General features: G+C 44.6%; 1 protein-coding gene and 1 long non-coding RNA gene across 3 annotated transcripts in view; one reads left to right on the top strand and one right to left on the bottom strand.

Annotated features, from left to right (window-relative positions):
* The window catches only part of PIP4K2A (phosphatidylinositol-5-phosphate 4-kinase type 2 alpha), a 175,444-nt gene extending 166,186 nt beyond the window's left edge, over positions 1-9,258 (top strand). Inside the window, exons 8-10 of one of the 2 annotated variants that reach the window (XM_082385593.1) lie at positions 2,797-3,040; positions 4,289-4,506; positions 7,051-9,258. In XM_082385593.1, coding sequence (XP_082241719.1) covers positions 2,797-3,040; positions 4,289-4,506; positions 7,051-7,131 — 543 coding nt within the window. In that variant the 3' untranslated portion in view covers positions 7,132-9,258. The remainder of the gene's footprint in view (positions 1-2,796; positions 3,041-4,288; positions 4,507-7,050) is intronic. The other variant, XM_082385594.1, reaches the window with a different exon arrangement.
* Positions 8,319-27,049, bottom strand: LOC309625754. The gene is made up of 2 exons (XR_014242736.1): positions 20,244-27,049; positions 8,319-10,949 (listed from the first exon to the last, which is right to left on the bottom strand). It is a non-coding gene; the product is annotated as an uncharacterized lncRNA (long non-coding RNA).
* Between the last annotated feature and the right edge of the window lie 499 nt (positions 27,050-27,548).

Below are 27,548 nucleotides of genomic sequence, written 5' to 3'. Positions count from 1 at the left end.
TTCATAGAATAACTGAGGCTCAGAGAGGTGAATTTATCATCAAGGCACAGAGCTAGTAACATAAAATTTAACTGCCCACCTGACTCCAAAACTTTCTTTTTTTAATTTTATTTAAGATTATCTGATACTTTAATGGGTCACCCTTATCAGCAAAAGCCATACTCTTAACCACTGTGCTGTCCTTGGTCTTTTCCATTTCTGTCTCAGCTGCACAGATTTGAAGATTTATATAATCCCCATTTCTTATATAATCCCCATTTGGGCCTGCAACTGGTTTCCTTGATTTTGGGTATGTCAGAACAACTTCTTGTCAAGAGATGCATTTTTCATTTCACTTATAGTTTAGTGGGTGATGCTGGGAGCTAACTTCACTTTTATTTACTGAATACAAATGTTTCTTTACTGGGAGAGGAGCCTAAGCAGTGGTCTGACCACAGATCAGAGACCCAGGAAAGCTCTGGGCCTGGCCGACGTTGTGAGAGCAGCACAAGTGCCAGAGGAAGACGTGGGCCTGGAGACCCACCCTACTTCGTGTGGCGGTTCAGCCCTGGTCATCACCCCTTCCCTGCCTAACCTTTGGCAGGTTAATTACAGGCAGCCCCTTTTGTACTCTCATACATAAAGCACACTTGAAAGTGTATTTGTACGTCAACCATCTGAAGGTCAAACAGACCTACGTGTTAAAGAGAGATTCTGCTCTGCAGAGCAAAGATATATCGTAAATGGTCTCATTTTGCTTCCAGTAGGTGCTGCCTCTTGCAGTCTCAAAGGAAGGTCTTTTTGTTGTTGCTTTGTTCTTCGTTTTTATTTGGTTTGGGTGGTTATTTTTCTTAGAGGAAGGGGTCAGGGGAAATTAGGGAGAGGTAAGGGGGACTGGGGAAGAAGCAGCAGGCATCCCGTTCTCTTGTTCAATAAATACCAAGTAGCTACATCACTTACCTGGGAGTCAGGAGTGCAGTGAGGGTGTCACCGAACGAGGCTCGTTTGTGCCCGACGTGCAGCAAGCCAAACGCAGAGACGCTGAGGTCTGCAGCAGAGAGGGTTTGTTCACAAGGCAGCCAAGCGGGAAGAGCAAATCTCAAATCCGCCTCCCCAAGGCAAGGGGCTCGAGGTGTTTATGGGATAAGCAGCAGCAGTGCTGTCTGAGGCGTAGGGAGCGTGAGGAAAGGCGACTGGGAAAAGGAACGGGAATCGTCGTTCTGCACAGGTTTAACTAGGCTACTGGCCTCTGCACGACCCAAGGGTGGAGCTTTCCATCCTCTGCACGTGTAAAAAGACACTCACGCATGCCCAGTTGGAGGGTCAGTGGTCCTATCCAGTCTCAACCAACTCAGCTCAAACTAGACACAGCTGACTCCAAGTTCCTAGCAAGCAGCTGGGCAGATATCATTGTTTAGGCTACGTGCCCCTTGAAGGACATGCAAGTCTTAAAAGACCTTGATTAGTGAAGGCAGGTGAGATGGATTTGACTAATAATGGCAGTTTCAAGGGCAAAATCAGCCAGAGCCCCTGTCCTCATGGGGCTGCAGTGTTTGGGGAAGATAGAAGTTACTCAAGTAATCTAATGAGTGTGCAGCTAAACCAGGTGTCTTAGGGGAAAGTGTGCAGTGCACACATGCCCGGCAGGAACCGGGACAGGCTTCCGTGAGCAAGTGCCCTGCAGTTGAGACCTGAAGGTCAAGTGGGAGGTGAAGGGGCGCAGTGAGGGGGCCAGAGGCCAGAAGAGGGTTCAAGATGGTCCGAGAGGCGATGAAGCCAAACTACCCAGGTCCCGTGGACAGTGTGAGAGTTTGTTTCCACCCTGTAAGAAACGGTACCCCACTGAAAGGTCTTAAGTAGGGGCGTGAGCAGATCAAATTCTTCCCTTGCCAAAGGACCAGAAGGGGAAGTTCGGGCAGCATCCAACCTTTGCCACTTCCCAGGGACCTTCCAAGGGCCCAGAGGGAGAAGCAGGGATGGGGCGAGGGGGCTCTTGCCTTGCCACCCTGCACGCGGAGCAGGACCTGGCCCGACCACGCCCCACCCACGCTGCACCCACTACACACATGTGGGTGGGAGATGTTGCCACCCAGCAATCCAGCTTCTCCAGCTGTGCCCAGACCTCTGGAGGGCATCCAGGGTACGCAGTGGGGGCGAGGGGAACGGGCCAGAGAAAGCCCCCAGATAAAGGGGTCGGTTGGGGCAGGCACTGTGCTAGGCATGGGAGGGGGCGATGGAGGAGCGTGTCCGGCTCCCGCTTCCATCAGAAGGAAAGCCCCAGGCAGGCCTGAAGGAGAGTGCTGAGCAGCGACACAGGCATTTGCTGGTTGACTGGGACACTGGCGCTTGTGCTTACTTGTGATGGACAGCATAATACTCTCCTCCACAGCGTGTGCTGCATTTCAAAGTGCTTTTCACAAGCCGTTCAGAGAGGCTCCCCTGGAAGCTACGTGGGAGGTCCCTGGTTTCCCCATTAGCCAGTCTTAATTGTTCGGAGAAACGTTCTCTTCCCTGTGTCTCCTTGCCGGCCATGCTCTCTGCTCTTTGGTGCAGTACAGCCTCCATGTGATAAGTGCATCCCTCTCAGCATCCAGCTTTGCATCTCAGGGAAATAATCCCAGCTCTGAGCCAGCCTGAAGTGTGAGGCTACAGCTTTGGCTGGAGAAACTGCCAGGGACCGTGACAGCACCATTAAAGAGGCTCCTGGCTGCTCCTGGGGAAATCTTCTCGCCTCTACCGCCCTTTTGTGAGCTTGCGGTCTTTAAATCTGGGCTTGTGTTTAAGGCATAACTGACCACGTTGCTTCCCACCTTCCAGTTTCTTGCCCAGCTGAAGCTCATGGACTACAGCCTCCTGGTGGGCATCCACGATGTGGAGAGAGCCGAACAGGAAGAAGTGGAGTGTGAAGAGAATGACGGAGAGGAGGAGGGGGAGAGCGACGGCACCCACCCTGTCGGAACCCCTCCCGACAGTCCTGGAAATACGCTCAACAGCTCGCCGCCTTTGGCTCCGGGCGAGTTTGATCCAAACATTGATGTTTATGGAATTAAATGCCATGAAAGTAAGTTGAGTTACTATCAACTCTTTTTACCATTAGTTGGATTTTTCTTTTTGCATTGTTATCTACTGGTAATCATCACCCCGGTTAAAAGCATGCTGCCCTGTAAGACTCCTTCTCAAGAGTCCCGATCGATTGATTTCGGGACAAAGTATGTTAAAGGTAACCGTAACCTCTGGTTTTGAACTGTAATGTGATGAGGTCCTTGAACTGTGTGATGTTGAGGGAACAGAGTGAAACCACACAAGTGTGTGTTGTACATATACAACACACATATGCACATGCTTGTGTAAATGTCCATACCATATATAAGAAATGTTTTAAAATATTCTTTTTCTTAGTTATCTTTTATGTGGATCTCAAGTGTCACAAGTCTATCCTGAGCTAGGTACATCGTGGTCCACTCCAAACCCCCTGTGGACATCGTGTAGGGCAGGCATCTCATTGCTACCAGCCCTTTCCTTCTCGGGAGTGCTGAAGCTGGCCCAGGGTGTGGCATGAGAATCTCCGATTTGCTGCTGTGTCTGTCCTCTGCTCTTTCCCCCATTAAGGTGTCTGTGGCCCTCTTCTCTAAAGTGAGATCCATCTTAATCCTCAAAATCTGGGTGATGAGATATTTGTAGGAATATTACATGCTACCGCAGCTACTTATACATGGAAAAAAAAATTTAGAGATAAAAGCAGGCCTCTGATTTTTTGAGTAATAAAAATTGTGGTTCATCATTGTTTAAAAAAATCTCATGGCATAGCAGCCAGGTGAGTTTGAGTTATGTTCTTTATTTTGCTCACCAAAATTGTTTCTTCAACACAGAAAATTAGATATAGTCAAATGTACTTTTTCATATTGTTCATAATTGAAACATCATCATATTTGTGGAAATATGTAGAAGATGGGTACTGTAGATGATATATGCCTTTATCCAGTTCTGATACTAGATCCAATGAGAATTAGGAACAGCTAATTAGGAACAGTATGTAATGGTAGAAAGTATTAGGGAGCATAATTACTTCTACTTGTTTTAGAGAGTATTTTTTAAATAGCATTTTTCTTTATACCAAAGCAATACACAGTCACTAAGGAAAATGAAGATTAACAAAAACAATCTCACCCCTGCACCTCTACTGGCAATATCCTGAGGTTATATCCTCTTTTTTACTTTTTAAATTGAGAGAGAATTGGGGACAGAAAGTTAAGCTGTTTCATAGGGATATGCAAGACTTTTTAAAAGCCTCTGTTGCCTTTGTTTTCAGACCCCTTCGACCCCCATCCCACTGAATCCCTCACCTCTTCCTCCATCAGCAGCTCGCACTTTTCCAGGTGCTGTCATCACGTGTCCCACAATCATCGCTCTCATCCCTTTACAGATTCGCCTAGGAAAGAGGTGTACTTTATGGCAATTATTGACATTCTGACTCATTATGATGCAAAAAAGAAAGCTGCCCACGCTGCAAAAACTGTTAAACACGGCGTAAGTATCTCCGTTTGGTTTCCCTCTCTGCTCCCTGCTTCCTGTCGTGCAGGAACCAGCTCAGGTCCGCTCCTTTCCGCTGAGCTGCCCACAGTCCTTCATTGGCTCTGGTTCCCTGCAGGGGTCACGCTCTGATGCAGAGTCAGAGCCAGCACGCGCTCGGACCGCCGCTCCCAAGTCACTTAAACCCGGCACGGCTCTTCTTTTACCCACCGGGGTTATTAACAGACACATGCATCATGAGAATATTACACAAATTCTTTTTTGTTCAAAAAATGTTTCAAAGACAAAAGGGCTGAATGATGACAACTGAGTGTTTTAATATGAAATGTTCAGAACTGAAGCACTATTCTCTGCTTCACATGCTTCCAAGATACGCAATATTATATTCCTTTCCGCACAGCAGATTGTAATTTTTTCTACTACAGAAATGTTTTGAGTGCAGGATCAAAGTTTAATAATACGAATCCCTCACCTTTATTGTCCTTGCTCAGAATTCTCACTATTCCCGGCCTATGGTAACTTGTTGAATCCCCGGGACGAGCCTGTGAGGGATAACCAGGGCACTCCTGCTTACCAGGTGAAGAAACTGAGGACGGGAGCTTACGGAGTAACTTGCCAGCCAGGATCACGTCCTAGGCAGTGGTAGAGAGAGGACTGCTCCTCAGGACCCAGCCCCGCCCCCCGATCTCCCAGCGAGGCCCGCCTGGCCAGCTGGACTTCACAAGTCGTGAGTCTCCACTGTGCTTGCATCGTAGGGACCCATTTTGGCTTTCAGGCGTGCCAAAAAGGCCACAGAGCCCATCGCACAGGGATGAACTTGTGCCCTGGCTCGTTCACACTGGCAGGAGAGATGCTTCCCCACAGTGTGGAGCCAACCAAGATCCAGCAGAACATCAACCTCTTCTAAAGGCTCTTTTTCTCTATTTTAAAATCAAGCAGGCTGTCATGTCAGCAATGGAACCAGCCTAACACCATACCCCATTTGCTACAGAAATATTTCAGTCACACCGTCAGCTATTTCTGGTGTTCCCGCTGTGTGCAGCGCACGGACCAGGACCTACCCGGCCCACCGAACACGATAAAAATCCTCTATCAGTCAGAGAGAAGGGTACACAGTAGTTCTCACGCGGGGGTTGGCACCGCAGCCTTCTGAGCACCGTTTGCAAACTGTGTGCCTGCCAGATGCACCACCCCTTTCCCTGATTCTGAGTCCAGCTCAGGAGGCTGCGGGAGGGGCCTCTAAGAGGCTCCGGTAATTCTGATGCTCATCTCTGGTTGAACAACCTGGGTGTATTGCAAGGACACAGCTGGGCCAGAATCCTATTTCACCTTTCCAGTGTGTGACCTGGAGGAAGTGCTTTGGCGCTTCAGTTCTGCCAGCTGATGAAGGGGTCCTAATGCCTTATTGATGAGATTTTTGTGGTGAATAGACTGAACAGTGGGGGGATGCTCCGTGTTTGTTCCCACCCCTCCTCAAACCTGCTGATATTCTAGACCACGTGAAACTGGAAACAGGCCATAGCAAACATGGCTTCATCTGCATCTCCCCTGTAAGTCACCAGCTCAGCTCCATGATACGGCACACGGCCTAAAATTGGGTGCAGTTTGCAAGAGCAAGACATTCCTCTGCAAAGGAATGTTGTGTCGAGCTGCTGCTGGGAACCATTCTCTGCCTTCAAAACCGGGGCTCTTCCGTGGAGATCCCAGGGGCCCAGGCCAGGCATGGAAATTACAGGTTCCCCTGTGAGCTGCGTGTGTAAAAATAGCATCTGGTGACTTAGTAAAACTCTGGTCCTGCCCTTTGCAGCTCAGGAGGCTGGCTGGTAACCACGGGGCTCTGCTGGCCCGCACTGTGCTCCTGTCCTAGGAAACCCCCCACTGAGCCTCTGCGAGGGGCCGGCTTCCCAGCTCCAAGCAGGTCTCTGCGAATGGGGACGATGGCACCCCCATGCCCGTGCCCCTCCGGGGGAGACGCAGTCACGGCGCTGTGTCTCGCCTGCTTACGGGGCCGGGAAAGAGTCCCGGCAGCTGACACCGCCCCTGCTGCTGCGGCTGTCGCCCCTCATTTCTGAGCACCCAGCCGCTTACCTCGGTCCTGAAAAATGAACACGGTCCTTGTGTCCTTGTCATTGGAGCTTCCCTCTGGCCAAACGTTGCTGTTTGTGTCATTCTCAAGGTGTCTCCAATCTGCTCTCTTGAGAAACAGAAGCACCCTCCCCGTGGCTTCTGAATGTTGGCCACGCAGATTCCACATTTGACGGGAGCATCTCAAACGTGGCTGGTTGGATTTTTTTTTTTTTTTAGTGGCAGCAGTCACAGTGTGTGTGACAATGGCATCTGTTGGTCCTATGACTCTGCCTCGTTTTCACACACAGATTCCTAAGAGCCTTGGCTATTCAGACCAATATCCAAGATATTCTGAATTACGAGTAGAGGCTGCACAGGTTTGAAAATGCCTGGCTTCATATTCAGCTGAAGTGGAAGTTCCTGCAGGTACTGATAGTAATTCTGTCACTGTTCCTCTCCTCTCACGCTGCCCAGGCTGGTGCGGAGATCTCCACCGTGAACCCAGAACAGTATTCCAAGCGCTTTTTGGACTTTATTGGCCACATCTTGACGTAACGTCCTGCATGGCCGAAGACGGACGTGAGCGTGGGAAGGACAGAGGTGGCTTCGGCACAGGAAAAATGAAAACCAAACTCAGTGAAGCACACCTCCTCGTTTACATCTTCAGGCCAAGATGACTGATTTGGGGACTACTTGCTTTAACAGCTACCTGATATTTCCCAGCATCACTCTAGCTATTTCTGACTTGGGTGTGTATGGGGGGGGGGGGCGGGGGGCGTGCGTGCGCACGCGCACGTGAGCATCTTCAAAACTGATTGATTGGTTGATGGAAACCGACTTCGGTCAGAGTGTGTTTGGGGCAGTAACCCTCTGATTCCAGCTGTGGACGAATGAATGAATGAATGAATGAGTGAGCACATGCAGGGGGGAGGGGAGAAGGCAATGCATGTCAGACCAACCAGGTTGGCACCACACGATAAACTGTGGATCAGTTTATTTTTTGGAGTTGAAAGATGTGAGACGGTAATCGTAATAATAATGTAGATAATAATGATGATGATAATAATAATGATGGTGATTAAAAGGAAAAAGAACTTACTGCAGATGTTACACTTCTACCACGCACGCTGACACTCCTTAATAGTTGCACCCCGGGCGCTGGACGGAGGAGGCTGGCATCTCCCGCGCATCCTGGTTCAGGTGTCGGGACTCAACGGTGTCTGGGGACAAACGCCCCTCCTCCAGCAGGAAGCTGATGCCCCTAGTGTCTCTCTCTGTACATTTTCACCTCAGTAAATATGCCCAGGAAAACTGCTTACTTCTCTTTTCTTGCCTGGAGCTTCTTCACTGACACACTCTTACGTTGCAATATAGTAATTAATGCTACAAAATAAAAATAAAGCTTACCTGAAAAGTGCAGTTTTGGGCAATGGCATCTACATCTCCCATGGTGGGAAGGTGAGCAAAGCATTTAGAGCTCTCAATTTTCCCGTTAAACAGTGGTATTTTGTTATGAATTTGCCCTTAACTGAAACCCTCAATATTACTGTTTACATTATTAGGAAAACAGGGATATTTTTGAATCTAAAAATTTAATGTACAGCATGTGATTTTTGAAGTTTACATGTAAAGTCATTTTACAGTGTAGGTGAAATAATGTTTGTCATATTTTGAAATGTATCCTGCAGTCACATTTTAATGGTAGGCGGTCTTTTACAGTAAAAGGAAAAGGGTTTTCCTCCGATGCACATTTATCGACCTAATGATTTTTTTTTTTTTTTTAAGAAAATGTTTAACCCAGATCTGGTTATGCAAGTTCATTGCCCTAAACTGTGCTGACTGTGTCTAATCAAGTTATAAATTTCCAACATCGATCATGTATTTACCAACTTCCTGGCATTTTCTGAAAGGTGTCAAGCTAAAATATTAGACTTGCTTAGAATAGGTTATCAACTTATACACTGTGCTAAAGCTGTGCCTTTGAAATTCTTTGTTTAAAACATGAGATGACTTTTGTAGGCAGGTTCAGAAAAGAAAAAAAAAAAAAATCCACCCCTCAGTAATTACTTACAGCTCAACAAATACCCTGCACCATACTGCCTCTGCCAGTGACTTTCCTTCAGGGCTTATCAAGTCTGCAACTGTGCCCAACGTATGTGGGTTTACTTCAGAAAACACCAGGTGACAGCAGCCGGAATCCCGGGAAGCCAGCAGCAAGGCCGTTCTACTACATCTACTGACTTCACAGAGATTTGTTAGCCTCAACAGACGATGTCAACAGCACTGTGACCTTGTTGTACAAATCTGTATTCTATGTGTTTAAATTAATTGAGATGGTGATTTAGTATTTCCCCCCCACCATTCATTCTGGCGTTGAGTCCCTTTCAGTGCTCTGAAGTTATGCTGTAGTTTCTTTGATCCAGGATTACAAAAGCGAGACCCTGAAGTAAAAAGAAGGTACCCATACATTATTTGAGTAACTGTTTCCTTTGTGGCCAATCTGTGTATGCTTTTAGAAGTTTACAGAATGCTTTATTTTTGTCTGTAACAGTCTCTGTCATCCGTTCTGTTGATCAACTCTTCGGACAGAGTGAGGAAGTTTGCCTTGTATCTCCTAGTGCTAACAGTACACTCCAGTCATGAGCCAGGCTTTACAAAATAAAGCACTTTGATGACTCACAAGGTGGAGCCTTCGTGCCTCTCTCTCAATTGTGTGTCTCTATTGCAAACAAAGTTTAAATACTCGGTACTCAGAGTGTCTTTAGCTGATCCCTGAAGAAGTAAAAGTAAAATTGAATCTTTTCACGAACTAGAGCTTAGCCTTCAACCTGTGAACTATTTTATTAGTATAAATGATAGAGACTTCCATGACAAAATCAACTTAATGAAAGATGGGCAGAGAAAAGAAATCTCTTCACTGAATACCCTTTAAAGTTACACAGTCTTACTTTTAAAATTTACCAACCATAGTTCTGTGTGTCAGTGTTTTTTTGAAACTTTACTGGGACACCATTGGTGGCTAGAAGGCTTTTTAGAGCGTTCCACTGTCACTGGTGCCAGGTGAGCAAACACAGTTCAGCTGTAGCACTTGTTTTGAAAATGTGTAACTGTTGGAATGCGATTGAGATGTGAGGGAATCATTTGAGCGTCATGCGCTTTTCACATCTGCTGCATGCATGTTGGTCCTCACGGAACATTAGATGAACACGGAAGACTGCACCCAGCTGAACTGCGCCAGTAGCAACACGTCAGACACACCCTCAAACATCTCCCTCAGCTCCACACACTGGGGGGCACAGTGGCTGGGACCTGGAGCTGTGGCTCTGCCTCTGACCTCACATCACTCTCCCTTCCTCACTTCCAACAACCCAAGAGCTGCAGCCCTTCTGACGCCCACTACCCATGACCACAGGCATCCTCCAGGTCTTTTTCAAGATAATGTGCCACATTTACTGTGGTATTTATATATTTCCTGACCATTTAGTATGTTTAAAACTGTGCTGTTTGTATTAATAGGCTCCTTTTTTTTTCAGTGTATCACAATGACACTTTCGGGTGTTGTGCCCCAATTCCATCATTCCCATGAGCTCTGTGGTTTTTACTGTGCAGTTTTGCACAGAGCAGGGATTTTTAGGAACATATGTTACACTACAGCAGAGCTGACTGTGGTCAGCAGGGAGCTTAAATTCCATTTTCTTTGTGGAACACAGACATTCATTTTCATTTTTGTTATTTAATTTCGTGGGTTGAATTCACATTAGTCCCAGAAAATTGGTTATTGCTAATTCATAGAATGACCAGAGTTGGTCTGAAGCATTAATCCTTCATGCGGGCACTTATGGAAACACTGGTTAAGGGTTACATACAAGAGATTAGGAACTGCATATAATGATAATGAAGTGGTAATGCATATAATATATAAGTGTGTAAAATGAAGTGGGGGAGTGGAAAGAAGGCACGGCCGAGAGGTTTAAGCCCTGGAGCTCTTAGCATCCGTGGACTCTGGAGGCCCCAGCGCCACTGCACGTGGCCTCTCCAGGAATTCTGTAATTAACACGAAAACAGTGGTCACAGTGTGTGTCCTGCACGTGTACAGCCTTCTTCCAGCTCTTAAAATCACACCCCATCTCTTCCTCTCTCCCTATCTTAAATAGCACTTTACTTGGCTCCAATCACGTGACTGCTATGTTAAAAATAAAAAAGTTACCCTCTGAAGGGCAGAAACCTGCCCGCCTTTTGGATTCCCGTGAACGGGAGTTACGGAACTCACCTGCTCGGCCCCGGCCCTGCCTGCAGTCCCTCTTCACACGCGACTGGCCTGGCTCTGCAACCATCGGCGCACCGTAAAGTGGCCCAGAAGACCGGCAAAGTGTCTGGAAAAGTAGAATCGACAAGTCCCCTGAGTGATTATTGAAAGTTCCTTCATAAACGGAAACCCCGTCATCTAAACCAAATGTTCTTCAGAAGTTTAGTCCTGTTTTTGCGATTCTGTGAAAATCCTGCCAAAGGGCCATTAACATGGCATAGTCTATAATTTTCTCACTCTTAAATACTTGTTTAGTTTAACTTCATAAGAGAAGGACAAAGGTTAGGATTTCTCTGAATCCACCGTGATATGTCTATGTTTTATGGAATCCTACACATGCTGCTGGGAGAGGGGTCCCAGATGAGGAAACCTTGGCCCAGAGAAGCTAAGGGACTTGTCCGAGGTCACATGATAGTTGACAGCAAAGCCAGGGCTGGGACTGGGCTCTGCGGCAACTCAAGATTGAAAGTTGAATGTGTGAGCGATGGACCTGGTACCCCCTGGGGCTCCAGAGCTCACGGCCACCCCTCCTCTGTCAAAGCTCTTCTTTCACCTGTCCCTTCAACTGCCTCTGGAGAGCCCTGCCTGGCATGGACCCTCTGGAATTTTATAGCAAATGGTCCACACATTTCATTTTACGAGAGTCAATCTATATCATTCCATTTTCCTATCATTTTCTCCTAGTCCAACAGCATTTTATTACTGTCACTTGACTTTTTAAATCAAAGGGTCTCCCTGGGGAATATAAAAATATCCCTAGACCTACCGAATGGCAGACTCTGGAGGTGGACCTTGAAAATCTATAATTTAAATGTTTCCCAGGTGCTTCTGATGCATGACCTGGTCTGGAAAACACTGTCTTGTGTTTTCCCTCCCAATGAACTGATCACTAATTTCAAATACTTTTTGTAATATGCTTCCCTCCCCTTCCTTCCTACCTCTCCCCCTCCCCCTTTTTCTGTACTTGTAATATATGAACAAAGTAGTTTCTTATTGATTAGAGCAGGGGTCAGCCAACCACAACCTGAAGGCCAAATCCAGGCCACCACATGATTTTTGTAAATAAAGTTTTACTGAAACACAGCCATGCCCATGCATTCACATATTTTCTATGGCTGCTTTCAAACCGTAGTGGCAGTTTGTAGAGCTGTGACTAAGACTGATGGCCCCACAAAGCCTAAAACATTTTACTATGTAGCCCTTTTCAGAGAAAGTTCGCTGACCCCTGAAAGAGAGCCTCCTTTTAGTATCACAATGTAGTTTCTGCAAAACCATGGATGTCAGCTACAACGCTATATTATCTACATAGATCTTTCACCTCCCATCTGGAGACACTGAGATTTCTTTCATTCTTTTACTAAAGTTGTTGCGATTTCATGATTGCCCTTGGTTTTTAAAGAAGTTATACTGTCCTTTGAATTTGTTTTTTAGTAAATTGCTGTGGTTATTTAAATTAACATCACAGTTACCAGTGGAGTTGACTGTCTGAGAAACTCATTTATAAAAGGGTCATAACTTCAAGTCATTCGGTCAGTTGGTTAAAGTCCTGTGAAAAAAGAGGCCTGGGCTTCCCTGGTGGCGCAGTGGTTGAGAATCTGCCTGCCAATGCAGGGGACACCGGTTCGAGCCCTGGTCTGGGAAGATCCCACATGCCGCGGAGCAACTAGGCCCGTGAGCCACAATTACTGAGCCTGTGCGTCTGGAGCCTGTGCTCCGCAACAAGAGAGGCCGCGATAATGAGAGGCCCGTGCACCGCGATGAAGAGCGGCCCCCACTTGCCGCAACTAGAGAAAGCCCTCGCACAGAAACGAAGACCCAACACAGCCATAAATAATAAATAAATAAATTTAAAAAAAAAAAGTAGAGGAATTTAAACAAAAACTCCTAAAGAAACTCAAAAAAAAAAAAAAAGAGGCCTAAGTTCTTCAACATATGTGGCATTTTCTTAAGAAACAACTTTAATATCTTCATACACACTTTAAAAATTTTTCTTGGCCTCAGGTACTATTAGTTAAGGGCTCTGTGGCAACTAATGCATGCTATTGCTATTTTTACTTAATTTTACCAAACCTTATAGTACTAAAATATAAGAATTTGGTTGCACTGTGTTTACCTAGTATTTTTTCCTCTTAAGCTTCTTGGTGGGCGGGGGGGGGGGGGGGGCGGGGGGGAGTCAGTGCCTTAAATGACCTCAGATAGTTTCCCCCAAAATTCCAGAAAGGACCTTCTTCTGGCTTTGGTTGTACTTATATATCTCCAAACCAGGGTTTGACCAGGCAAAATAAGGGAGTTTTCCATTTAAATTCTGAGAATTGAAACCATCCTTCTCCCATCCTGCCCTCTTCTTTTTTTTTTTTCCCCCCCAGATTGTGGAGTTGATTTCCTAAAAATTAGCAGGTCTTTCTAAGTCTCTAAAAATAAATGAATAATCAGAGTGAATAAAACATGTTACTGCAGTGAATGCAGATGCACTGCTGGGCATGAAAGCAGAATATCCTCACATTGCCAAACACAAGGCCCCCAAAATCAAACACTGAGCATTTAACTGTGAAGTCATTCATTTTTTCCTTTCATATTTTCCTACATGGGCTTACTTAGTTTTTAATTAAACAAAATGCCATAAACTGAGCATCACCTCTTCTGATCAAAAATAAGAAGCAGCAAAAATGCTAAAAATACACAAATGAATTGTGTGTACTGATCACAGCTCTAGGGACCAGACTCAGGGGCCTCTGGGATTTGCTGACTGGGCTCACATCCACTGTTCCCATGTGGGTGAAGGATACATATGCCACTGATGTATAGATGTTCTTGGCTTCTTCCAGTCTTCTTGGCTATTCTAAATTATGTTATGTAAAATGGGGTTTACATCATCAATGTGATAAAACTTAATTCTGACAGTCTTTATATTAACTCAGGTGTTTACATTATGCTTTACAGTTTATAAAGCACTTTCCTTCACTTTCTCTCATTTAAATCTCATACCCATGGTTTTATTTTTATTACTATTCTCCTTTCATAACTGAGAACACTGAGGCTCAGACAGGTTGGTTAACTCTGAGGTAGTGAGTCACAGAGCCAGGTGGTCTTGGCGTTCTCTGCACTGTGTCCAGTGTTCTTGGCACTACATCCCATCACCTCTACTTTCATGTTTCCCAAACTATTAGATGTCCTATCCAATTTCCTTCCACTTAGTGCATGTGGAGTCAAACTGCTCCCTACAACTTTGTATTGTACTTCATCTGATTTGGGCAGTCATAGCTGGCTTGCCTTGTTTACAGCTCTTTAAACCTGGTGCCTTCTGAGACTTACCCCCATGGCTTCCCTAGAGAGCAGATGAAAATAATCAAACACTAATCCAGGTGTTGCTGTGAAGGTATTTTGTAGATAGGATGGAAGTCTATCATCAATTTACTTTAACTATGGGAGATTATTATAGACAACCTGGGTGGGCCTGATTCAATTAAGCTGAAAGGCCTTAAGGGCAGAACTTAAGTTTCCCAGAAGAAGAAATTCTACCTGTGGACAGCAGCTCCAGCTCATGCCTCAGAGGTCCAGCCCACCCTTCCTGGGAGTCTGCCCTATGGATTTTGGACCCACATAAACAGTCCCCACAATCGCATAAACCAATGCCTTGCAATAAATGTCTTAATATATAGATCCTACTAGATGGGTTTTTCTGATGGAACCCTGACATACAGATCTTCCAGAGCTTTTTCAAAAACAAGGGGAAGAGGCACTTCTGGAAGGGTGGGATGAAAACCTCTGAAAAATCCACTCCTCCATGAAAGCAATCAGAACTCGCAGACACTGTCATACTCAACTTTTCCAGAACTCTGGACACGAGCCGAAAGAGACTTTACTCAAGAAAATAAGTGGATCTTGGAAAGAACAGTGAGCTCTCTGTGTTTTATCTTTTACCTTATGTAAATATTAAACGAGGTCCTTTGAGCTGAAGTGAGAGTGAAGTCAGCAAGATGGTGGCGTAGGAGGCCCTAGACCCTCCTTCCCCTACAAACACACCAACCCAGCAGCAATTCACAGACAAAGTCTCTTTCTGAGACATCCAGGAAGCAAGTGAAAGGCTCCTGCGCCTGGGAGAACACAAAACTAGACTCATTGAAGTCAGCAGGAAGACTCAGGTTTCCCTTTCGCTGGAGTCCCTGTACCTGGCACAGCACCCTTCCATCAGGAAGAGACCCCCTTGCTCTCTGCTTAACCCAGCGGAAAGAAGAGATTGCTTTACACATCCAGCACCCCCTCAGCTCCTCCAAGGGGCCTCCTCAGAGGACTAGCTTCTGCCTTTTTTTTTGGCCGCGTGGCTTACGGGACCTTAGTTCCCCGAACAGGAGTTGAACTGGGCCCACGGCAGTGAAAGTGCCAAGTCCTAACCACTGGACCACCAGGGAATTCCTGACTAGCTTCTGTCTTGCCAGTCCTGGAGCTCTGACAGGTCTGGAACAGCTTAGCTGCTTGGGGAAAAACAGAATTGGGGCTTGGGCTGGCAGATGCCACAGACCTTTCCCCTGCCTAGCAGAGAGTGAGTGGATGAGAAACCCCAGCTGTCGGCACCCTCTAGGGAGGGGAAGAGCTGATGTGTACGTCTACCACCCAAACTTCTCCAGGACTGTCCGAAGCACGAGCACCGGTCTTACCAGCCTTGAATCTGACAGGCGTGCACAGTCTAGTTGCCTGGGAGAGAACAGAGACAACAGTTTGGACTGAGACGCCAGAGTTCCCCCCAGCCCCCTCACAGCACAGAGTAGCTGACAAAAACAATAGCTATCTGCTTCTCCCTGAGGAGGGAAAGAGTTGATAAAGACCCCCAGAATCTCTAAGTGGGCTGACTGATGGGGGTTTTCTCCTGTACAAGACCAGTCCATGAAGACTGGAAGAGGCACCTGTTTTGTCCAATGCACAGATACCAACACAGAAAGTCAAGGAAAATGAAAATCAGGCAAAGATGTTCAAAACAAAGGAACAAGACTTGTCTCTAGAATTCATCAAGAACTCTTACGACTCAACAATAAGAGAGACAAATTTTTAAACGAGGAAAGAATTTGAATAGACGTTTCTCCGAAGGAGATACACAAATGGTCAATAAGCACTTTGAAAGATGCTCAACATCATTAGTTATTAGGGCAATGCAAATCAAAGCCACAGATCACTTCACCCCCACTAGGATGGATAAAATAAAAAAGACAACAGCAAGCATTGGTGAAGATGTGGAGGAACTGGAACAAACACTGCTGGTGGAAATGTGAAATGGTGCAGCCACTTTGGAAAACAGCCTGGCAGGTTCTCAAATGGTTAAGCATAGGTTACCATAGGACTCAGGAATTCTATTCCTAGGTATATACCCCAGAGAAGGGCTGCATTGCTTCTAACAGCCCTAAGGGAGAATCTATTCCCTGCCTTTTCCAGCATCTAGAGGCTGCCTGCATTGTGGGCTTGTGGCCCCTTCTTTCATCTTCAAAGCCAGAAGTGTAGCATCTTCATTTCAATCTCTCTCTCTCTCTTTCCCTCCCACTCTCTCCCCACCTCTCTCTCTGACTCTGCTTCTGTCATCACATTTCCTTCTTGATTAAATTAGCTAGTGGTCCATTTTGTACTTTTTTCCCAAAGGACCAGAATTCTGATTAATGGATTTGATCTACTATTTTTGTTTTCACTCTCAGTAACCTCTGCATTTATCTTTATTATCTTTTTGTACTTTTAGTTCATTTTATTGTTCCTTTTTTTTCTAGATTTTTGAACTGGGAATCTAATTCATTTATTTTCATTTAAAATTTTTACTTGATATAGGTGCTTAGGGCTATGAATTTTTTTCTGATCATTGATCCTTATAATAGAAGTAATATGCTCTTGCTTTATGGACTTTTCATTATCATATCTTTTCAGAAATTCTGTAACTTCTGTTTCTAACTCCCTTTTAACCCAAGAGTTGTCGAATAGAAATTTTTTTTTTAGGTTCCAGGTGTAAGTGCCTTTTTTTTTGTTTTTAGTTTCGTTTTTAATTTCTAGCTTTCTTGCATTGTGTTCAGAAACTGTTAGTAACATCTGACTTTAATGAAGCCTGTCAATGATTTTCTTCTGCCCTAATATACGATAATTTTTCAGGACTATTCATATGTACTTAAAAAGAAGGTATATTCTATATTAGCAGGGAGTAGTGTTTGATATACATCCAAAGGATTCAAAGAGCCAGCGTGCGCGATTCACTCTGTCAGTGATATTGTCTGAACTGTAGCCCACAATAACTGTACCTCCCAGTTTTTGTTGCTTTGTTCAGCTTACACACTTTCATGTGACCAAGCGCCCCCCACCGCCGTCGCACACTATCACTCTCAACTTCACTCAGATTGGCTCTGCTATCAAATCAATGGCAAAGTTTTCACTCACCTCTTTCTGATGACGTACAATTCGAATTTTCCTATAGTCTTTAACGTCACAATCCTGGCAAGTGTGCGTGACTCCCAAACACCGGGTGCCCTGGGGCTGGCTCAGAGGCGCCACACAGCTCCAGGCCAGCAGCTGGCGAGCTCCCGCCGCCGCCATCTTGCTAGGCTGACCCTTGACCCGGCGTGCCGTTACGTCTGTACCCGCACATGCGCACTCTCACTATCCTTTAATAGGCGTCCTTTGACTCGCATTGTGTACAGCAACGTACAAGCTTTCTCTACTTTCCTCTCTCTCTCTCCCTTCTCTTCCCATTTTGAGTCGCATTCTTTCTACTTTCTCAGAACATACATGTTTCTATGTTATTATTATACCCATAATCTCATCTTTATTTTAGCCATGGATCTGCAATTAAATATGGGACATGCTCACCATCCGTCCTTTTACACAAGTTTCCCCAATCATCTCTTATTAGGTCAGTCTCATCCCACTGAGCCTCAGGTGAGACTCAGTGCTGACAACTTAATTGCAGCTTCATGAGAGACCTTTAGGCAGAGGCACCCAGCTAAGCTGCGGGTAGATTCCTGACTCACAGAATCTGTGAGATAATAGTTGTTTGCTATTTTAAGCCGCTAAATTTGGAGGTAATTTGTTATACCAAAATAGATAACAAATACCCCAGGATATCTCAAAGTTGATCGTCTCAGGTTCATTTTGAGTGTGCCTAGTTACCCCCCCCCCCAGCTTTTTTTAATGTGGGAAAATACACATAACAAAATTTTCCATTTTAATCATTTTTTAAGTGTAGAGTCCAGTACCGTTAGGTACATTCACACTGTTGTACAAACTATCTTCAGAACTCTTTTCATCTCACAAAACTGAAACTCTATACCTATGAAGCAACAGCTCTCATATCCCACCTCTCCCCCTGGCAACCACCGTTTCACTTCCTGTGTCTATGAACTTGACTACTCTGGATTCTTCATATTAGTGGAACCATAAAGTATTTGTCTTTCTGTGACTGGCCTCTCTCACTTAGCATAATGTCCTCAAGTTCATCCATGTTGTAGCCTATGTCAGAATTTCCTTCCCTTTTAAGTACAGTATTCCATTGCATGTATACACCACATTTTATTTATCCATTCATCTATTGACAGACTTGGGTTGCTTCCACCGTTTGGCTATTGTGAATAATGCTGCTATGAACATGGATGCCGGTAGGTCCTTTTAATAGATAGATTCAGGGTTTGTTTGTTTTTTTCCAGGAAGTTTTCTTGGATTATAATTTTAAATATTAGTTTAGTTCCATTGCTTTGATCTTCTGCAGGGTCTCCAACTATAACAATATTGGACCTACTTCGCCCTCCATTTCAACCACTTTTTCTATGATCCATTTCACATCTTAATTTACCTAGTTTTTTGTCTCTTGATTTTTTCCCTATGTTTTTCTTCAATATCCTTTATTAAAATTTCATTAGAATCTATTCTCCCTTGGATACCTTGTAATTGAACCTTCGTTTCTGAGAAGATTTTGTATTTTCCTATTGTTTTCCTGAGTTCAGTATTCCCGCTTCATATCTTATCTTTTTCTTCTCATTTTTGTTCTTCATTTTTGTATTTCTGGTTCAGGATGTTTCATCAAATCTCCAAATGCTGTTTGAACATATTTAATCCAGTTTGAAGTATTACATTATAGTTTTCTTCAGCTTCACGGTTGTTTTTCTGGAGAGAATTTTCACTGTCAGAATACTTTGTTTTCTAATTTTACAATAGTTTTGTATGGATGTGGTCTGGGCTTTCCTCTTTGCTCGCATTTCCTCAGTAGGCTGGGAGGAGGCATTGGCATGCTTTATGTTTCTGCAGGATCTGTAATTTTCTCCTTGTTTCCTTCTGTTCCTCACTGCCACATCTCCAATAGGTACCTTCTTTCCCTGTAGAGCTGAGTCTCCCCCAGAAGAGAGGAGGAGACTTGGCGGCTTCTCCAAGAGGCCACTTCCTTTCCTACACACTTTCCAGCTGCTTTCCTGTAGCCAGTGCTATGAATTACCAAGTCCTGACTTGCATTCTGTATTTTGTATTGGACTTTTTCTTTTTGGGGGTAACTTTTCTGTCTTCTTTACCCCTCTGCTCTTTTTTTATTGAGTCTCTTAAGCTTCCTTTCCCCTGCTGTCCTCACCCATAGGTTTGCAGTGGTGAGTGGATGTGGTGAGGACAGGAGCTGTTGGAATTTGGTTAGTTTTCTACTTACAGGTCATTTGAGCGTCATGGTATTCTCTGTCTCCTCTTACTGCTGAAGAGGTGGGTCATGTGTGGTTTTATCTGCTCTCCTTATTGGATTTATAGGTATTTGGGGAGGGGAAGTGGGAAGATTCAGAATTAGGCAGCCACCATTGTCTTCCAAACCTGAAAGTTCTGAGCTTTACATGGTGTTCCCTGGGGTTGGGACCTGGGTCCTCTGCTCACTGTATAAAACCAGTTCTAGTCAATCTCAACTACTTTCATGATTCCAGTTACCAACTGTACATCATTAACTAACTCCCACATATATATCTCCTGCCCAGACGTCTCCTTTGAGATCCAAAACTTTAGCCAATTGCCTACTCATCCTCTTCATTTGAATGTTTCAAAGGCCCTTAATTTACAGATCCTGCAAATACCAAACTAAAGTCATGCTATTATCTTCTGCAAACCCAGGCTTCCTCCGGTGTTTCCTATCTTACTCCCATCTGTTTAGGCGTATAAGCCAATATCTTAGGAGTCATTCCTCCCCAACCTCAATTCCATCACCCCTCTGACATCCAGTAATATCACATCTTCCTCATTCTCCCTCCTGAATGTCCCTCAGATTCACCCACTTCCTCCAAATCCACCCACCCTGTTTAAGCGCCAGGCTTCATTCAGTTGCTCAAGCCACAAACCTGGGAACTTCCATTACTCATTCCTTTCCCTTATTACCCCATACCATCAATTAGCAGATCCTGCTGGCTTTTCTTTCACAGTATCTCGTTCCATCAACTTCTCTGTTTCCACTGCTACCATTCTGGTCCAGGCTGCCATCATCCCTCACTGAGCACCTTCTTGCTAAAAGGTATATTCTCTTCTTCCTGAAAGGTAAATCAAAGCATATCACTCACATAAATAAAATCTTTCAGTGGCTCTCATTGTACTTAGAATAAGATCCCCTCCTCACATGGCCTGCCATACCTTAGATCATATTGCCCCTGCCTGGGTTTTTCTGTTATTTATTATTGTCTTATTCCTTCAAAAGAATAATTTATTAAAGTATAGTTGACATATAACATATTAGTTTCAGGTGTACAACATAATGATTTGATATTTGTGTACACTGTGAAATGACCACCACAACAAATCTAGTTAACATCCATCAGCTTACACAGTTACAAATTCTTTTTTTCTTGTGGTGAGAACTTTTAAGATCTACTCTCTTAGCAGCTTTCGAATGTACGATACAGTATCATTAACCTTAGTCACCAACAACTTATTCTCAGACTGGTTTAAGGTTTGATTTCTTGGAGCTTCCTCTGGATGGCGGACGTAGTCAGGTGTCTGTGCTTCAAAGGGCCCTCGTGATAGACAGTGGGACCAGCACACAGCTACTTCTCCTTACTCCTGGTGGCTGCGAGCCTAGATATATCTGCTTGCACATTAAGCAGAGAGGGTGATGCATGGCAGCTTTTAAAGCCCTTGTGTTTACAGAGAAAGTTGTGAGTTCACCTTGAGTTAAATTCTCACTTCCACATTCTCCACACCCCCGAGCAGATTTCATAAGTCTGGTAACACCTAGGTGCCGACTGGCTGGGCCTTCTCGTGGCTGAATTAAATCACACGTGTCAGGGATGGTACCAGCTGCGTATAGATTCACCTCATTATTCTTTGAGTGAATGTCAATTCAGCATTTATAACTTTTCTTGTGAAAAATAGGACGTGACGCTCCCCCCGCCTTCTTTCTCCTTTTTATTTCCTCACTTATTCTCATGTATTTGTTATTCCCCAGCCAGAATTCTCGCAGAGGCAAAAACAATTGAAACATGTGAATCAGATGTCAACAGCAAGCCCTGATACTTGTGCAGGGAGCAGCCTTAACAGTCAGCAAAGGAAGGGATGGGGCTGCATGTGCGGACTGGGTCCCAGACGCTTATAAAACCGGGTCTGAGCCTGAGAAAGCGCTGCCAAGAAACAAGATCTGTGGACGAACGAAAAAGGCCTCTAGGATTTGACAGTACAGAATTGACATCATAATCTCATCTAATACACTGTATGCACCTCCTGCTATGTGCTAAGCTTCGTGTGAGCCACTGATGATGTAAAAGTAAATGAACTAAAATCAAGGAGCTTGCGGCCCAGCATAAAAGATAACGGCAATGTCCTGCCAGCATTGGAGGACTAGCGTTCCTGAGGAGGTGGGACCGTGTCCTGGGCACCATCATGCTAAGGGTCTGGGCCCCTGTTCTCTGCTCGCTGCCTGCGGGTAGATCTTTTGTCTTCTTTGCACACTCCAAATTTCTGAGTGGAAAGCTTAAGGTTCTTCTTCTGTATCCCATCGTGAGAAGATCACAGACTTTAAAATCACTCAGATCCAAGGTTGAATCTCGGCTCTGCTGCGTGACCCCAGGCAGGCTTCTGAGCTTCCGTTTTTACATTTATAGAAAGTGGACGATCTATAGCTCACATGGTTGCTTTGTGATGAAAGGAGATAACCTCTGTTATGCACTGGTTTTAGGACCTAGCACATAGTAGGTGTGTGTGTCCCACATTGCTCAGGACTCTGGGTATTCATCAGATGTTGCTAATTTATTAATTAGAAGGAATAATCGAATCCATTTCCATATAGTCATCTAACAAGACAGATGAGTACCATACAGCAGATGCTGGATGGTTGTAAGAGATCTGTCAGTGTTCAGTCCTCATCCACAGTTTCCATTCCTTTCTATTTGTGAATCAAATTATCAGAAAATGGTCCTTCCCTCTGTTCATTCTTCCTTTCAAACTTCCTTTCTTAGGTATTCTTATGATGTCTCAGAGCAAGGTCAGCCATGTCTAATATGTCAGAGCAAGGATAACGTTTGGGGGTTATGATTTGATGTGTAGGTACGACAAGGTAGGTTCCAAGGTAGTAGGAACAAATGGGTCACCAAACAGGATCAGATTGTGCCCTAGACGAAGTGATGTCTTTTCAGGCAGTTACAGAAAGCAACACTGGGACTTCCCTGGCAGTCCAGTGATTAAAACTTCGAGCTCCCAATGCAGGGGGCACAGGTTTGATCCGTGGTCAGGGAACTAAGATCCTGCATGCTGCACGGCATGAGGCCTTAAAACAAAACAAAAAAAGAAAGCAAGCAACACAGCAACGAGAGGGCTATAACTGCATAGAACTGGGGCTCTGCCTCAGGAGCCTGGGCTCTGTGGGGGAAGGAAGAGAAAACACAGGTGAGGAAGGAGGCTGGCTCTTCACCCCACACACCAACCTTCCGATGAGAATTTTCTCCCAGGCAGATGATGTGACAGACTCTCACCTCCAGCGACAGAAAAACAGCTTTGCAGGACCTGGTGTACACATGGCTCTGATGGGTTTTCTGCTGGGACGAGAACTGTATCTGAAGGCATCGTAATAACATCTTAGACATATGTTTCTTCACCTTCACTTGCCTCATCATCACCCAGCTCCTTGCTCAACATCCTCTTGAAACCTTCCTCTCTGTCTAATGACTTCCAGCCTGATTTAGGTAAAACGTGTGCAGATCCTCTGTCAGAGTATTCTTTAGAGGATCTAGGATGCAACTCAGAAAAAAAATAAGCTTTATTGTAGTAGGTATTCAGGGAAAGCATGTTGGTGTGTGTGTTCTCATCTTGAGAAGTCAGAGGCACGAGGCTGGTGAGCGAGAACAAATCTCAGCTTCTTGGATGTTGTGACTAAGTGATCCTTAGATGTTTTACTAAATTTGAAAGCTAAATAATGAAAACTTCCTAAAATGTTTTTGAAGAGCAATGAAAAAGTTTTAAAAGTATAAGAAAAAAAAAGATGTCAGTCTCATTAAATTGTAAGTATAGGCAAGGTCACAAAGAGAAACTCAATGACATAAATTCCCAAATCTCAGTTTTTTGCTTGTGGCTTAAATCAGCCAATTCTCGCTTCCAGAGGATCCCGTTCTCAGAGCTGCCAGCAGCCCACTGAACAGAATCCCACTTAGCAAAGGTCAAACCCATCAACAAAGGTCAGCGCTGTGGTGGCCCCTTCCTACAAAATTCTCCTGTTAAAACTTTAAGCACAGATTGGATAATAGCATGTTTCATTATCTAAAAGCAAGAATAAAAATGTAAGTAAAATAAATTCCTATTTTTCAAGAATCAAAGTTATCTGAAAGCAAGAGTTGGCAGATGCCTTTGCTGAACTGTGCAATGATAAATGATGCCTGGGCACTGCACTATCCTAAAGGGCTTTATGACTCACCAAAGAGTCGCATCAATCATGGCTGGATGGGTCTGTGTGGTGTGAATGTTATTAGGGCCTTTGAACACTTTTCTGAAATTAAGTGGTTCACTTAGGGCATATTAATCAACTGAATCAGAACTCCCCATTTCCCAGTGATCCAAGGTGGTGGGGTCAGGGGTCTACAGGAAAAGCACTGATTGACCTTCTCTGGGATCACAAAAGCTTTCACTCCATCCACCCCAGCCATGCAAACAACAAATCCCTACTGACACCTGCGTTACGTCACGGGAGCTCTGTGGCGCCTGCAATTCCTCTCTCTACCCAACACCTTCGCTCACCGATCTGTCCTTTTCTCCCCTCCTCTGTTTCTAATCACCTGCTGGTCCAGTCACTTGTGACAGAAATTGTGAAAGAAAGGCATGCCCTGTTTCCCCCAAACTTCTCATAGGTGTGCAAGTTGACTGTTAAATGCTCGGGACTGAGACATTTCCTCAAATGCACACCTTCCTCTGAGAAATATCAGATGTTTTGATGAAACAAAGTATTCATTTATGTCCTGCTTCTCAAAAGTCTTGTTTTTATGGTGATTTCATGCTCAGATCCAAAGGCAGACATCACCTCATTTGACTGTCATGTGGGTCTCACACATTCACCCTCTGGTACCCGATCATCAATCTGCGGCTAAGAGCCTCTTCCTGAGACCGGGGCTGCTTAGATGTTACAACATCTGTCAAGTGCCTTTTCAAAAATAAATTTACCAGAGAATCTCAATTTCCCTTCATAAGTCCTCAAATTAGGAAGAAAAGAATTCATTATGCACGAAATCTGAAATAATAGGATTACTTTCTAAGCAATTAAATGCTTAACTGTTTTAGCCCTATGGATGGGAAACCCAGCCAGATGTCTCTTTCACACAGAACAATATTTTAACAAGGTGAGGGCAACTTCTTTCGATGGATACACTTTAGTAGAGCTTTAACGTGGCTCTTTATTTGCAAACAGTAAGTGTAACCTGTATAAATGTTCACACAGTTGCAAACCTTGTCTTTACCTTTTGTTTTAACTTTGTGTCAGGAATCTCCTCTTTCTAACAGCAGCTGATGCTCTCTTCCTTACATGATAATACTACTTTTTTTTTTTTTTTTGAAATCAGTAAAAAGTGCATCCACATTCGTCTCCGCTAGCTTTGCCAGTGACTGCAGGCATTTTGTCAGCACACGCTGGTTCTGCTGTGTCTTTAAGTCAGTCTGTCTCCCCCTGATTCTTACTTAATCCATGTTGACTTGGAGAAACTGGTCAAATTATTTTAAAGCATTTCAAAAACGTAAAGTGTCATCACAGGGCAAGAGCGATAACGTTACAGCTAAATCCGTTGCCCCTGAAGTGAGAGGAAAGTCGGTTTGATGATGAATATGGAAAGAGCGATAACGTTACAGCTAAATCCGTTGCCCCTGAAGTGAGAGGAAAGTCCGTTTGGAGATGGCTGGAGGGGGAGGGGTGCTCGGTGAGGCCTTACTGCCCCTCCAGGAAAATCACCTTCTTGCATTTTTTGTGTTTTGCCACAAAACACAAAACAATGGGACTGTTTTGCCAATGATCAATAACTCTTAACTGTTTCATAATCATTTTTATTGACATGCATGTCGCTAAATCTGGCCTGAATCAGGTAATGGCACGGGGGCTTAGAAGTAATCTGAAAAGGGTCCTGTAGGGGGATCCGATATGTCATGATAGTATTTAATCCATCTCTTCTGACTTTTATGTGAAACTCTTACTAAAGGCTCCTAACACTCCTGGGAAAGGTGGTTTCCCCTGATTTCCAAAGAACAAACACAGCACGGAAGGTGCAGGATGTCCCCAGCCACGCAAGAATCCTGGGGCCACGGTGAAGGTTAGAATTGGACGGGTCTGATTCTGGACTTTGAAATCTTACTAGGAGAACACACTCCCTCCCTTTAGGCCAATAAGTCATATTAACCCAGGAACTGATGTTGCTATTCCAATCTAATCATAAAGGTCACTTTCAGTAATGGGAAAAGGACACATCTGCATATATCACTGGCAGTCCATTGTCCTGTGAACATTGCCACGAGCTAAGCAAAGGCTTCCTCTCGCAGTGTAATCACCAGGGACTTCAGAATTCTAATCTGTCTCGACGGTCCTGAGTATATGGCCCACGCCACAGTATAAAAATATGACTGCCAGCTCAAGGCAAGTTTGTGTTACTCTAAATGCCATGGGAAACGTCTGTGTGTATGTGCGTGTTTCATCAAAGCCATTACTTACTATAGACCATCATTTTTTCCCTATGACCCTCTCTATACATCCTGATTTTAAAAGGGGGAGGAGAAACAGGATGACTGGTGTAGGCGGAAATGTATGGGGAAAGTGCAAATGTACGTATTGATTATTGCAAACTGCAGGGTTGGCCTGGGTTGGGTTTTTTAAGCAGCTTCTCCTTGTTGGCAGAAAACAACTCCTGACAGATGAGAAGATAAACATCACTGAGAAACACCGCAAACTTCTGTCTCTTTTCAGCTTTAGCTGTGATGAATTGAAGGGCCTGCATCCTTCCCCTGAGGCTGGGACCACTGGACACTGAATGTATTCATCTTCCCTTCAAGCTTCCCTCACTCAGCATCTTTCCTAACATCTATTTCCTACCAGTCTCCAGGCCAGTGCTAAACTTCAGATTTGGGAAAGGACTGGATTGGCTGCTGGCACTGGAAACTTTTCTCCATGAATGATTTTTATATGGTTTTGGCAGACACATATAATATCAGCAGAGAGAGAGATCCTGTTGGCGGGAGAAAATAAAACCTTAACATAACTGTAATGGCCTGAGTGGTGTTTTACATGTTCTGCCTGCTCAAGATTTATGTTAAAAACAACCTTGCAAAAGAGGTTTTTTAAAAAGTCTATCAAGCTGCCAAAATTGAACCAGCTCTTTCTTTCCTGTCCAGTGACAGTTGTTTTAACAACCTAAACAACCTGGTACGAACTGGTGTTTCCCAGCAGTCCAAGACCTTGCAGGCCTGGTCTAATTTCACCCGGCAATTTTTCATTTACTTTGTAAATGTCTGAGTCCTTTTACCCTCTCTCCTCACTTCTCACTCCTCTCTCCTCCTTTCACTCTAAGTCTATCCTCTTTCTGACCCAAGCGACGTAGTAGCAATTAATCAAAAGGCATTGAAATTAATGTTTTAACTTGGAGACCACATTTGGAAATGCTCTTTCTTCACCCTAAACCCCTCCCCTCAGACATCTCTGCCAGGCCCTCGTGTTGTCACGAGCACGCCCACACCACTAATTGCCGATGGTTTCTTCCTGAGTTACTAGTGGTCACTATTCCATGCACATCCCCTCCCCAGAGCAGCTCAGCAGCTCCGCTGCAGGCCAGCACTGCCCAGGGGAGAGGGACGGGGGGAAGCACAGGTCTCACCAACGTAGCTCTCTGCACCCCTGCCTTCACCATCCGAGACTCCTGCCACCCAGGAAGAAGAAACACCTCTGCATCTGCGTAACTAAGCAATATTTATATCTCCCTTAGCTGCCTAATTAATTTATCCTGCAACGTACACTTTTTCAATCTCTGCCTCTGACAGTCTCACAAGAAAGATTATTTTCTGCCTAGGAAGTTCCCTCAGGTGGTTTAAGGATTTACTTAACCTCGAATGAGGACTGGGTCTCTAATAAGAAGCCGGTCTAACAACAAACCAGGAATGTTTTCTTTCTTTCTTTCTCTTTTCTTTTTAATGTATTCGTCATGGAGACGCCACCTGCTTCCAAGAAGGAGCTGAGCCAGTGGAACCAGGT

The sequence above is a fragment of the Balaenoptera borealis genome (assembly GCF_965194805.1).
Source record: "Balaenoptera borealis genome assembly, chromosome: 3".
Lineage (NCBI taxonomy): Eukaryota > Metazoa > Chordata > Mammalia > Artiodactyla > Balaenopteridae > Balaenoptera > Balaenoptera borealis.
Note: the sequence above shows the minus strand (reverse complement) of the source record. Positions and strands in the feature narration are given on the sequence as shown.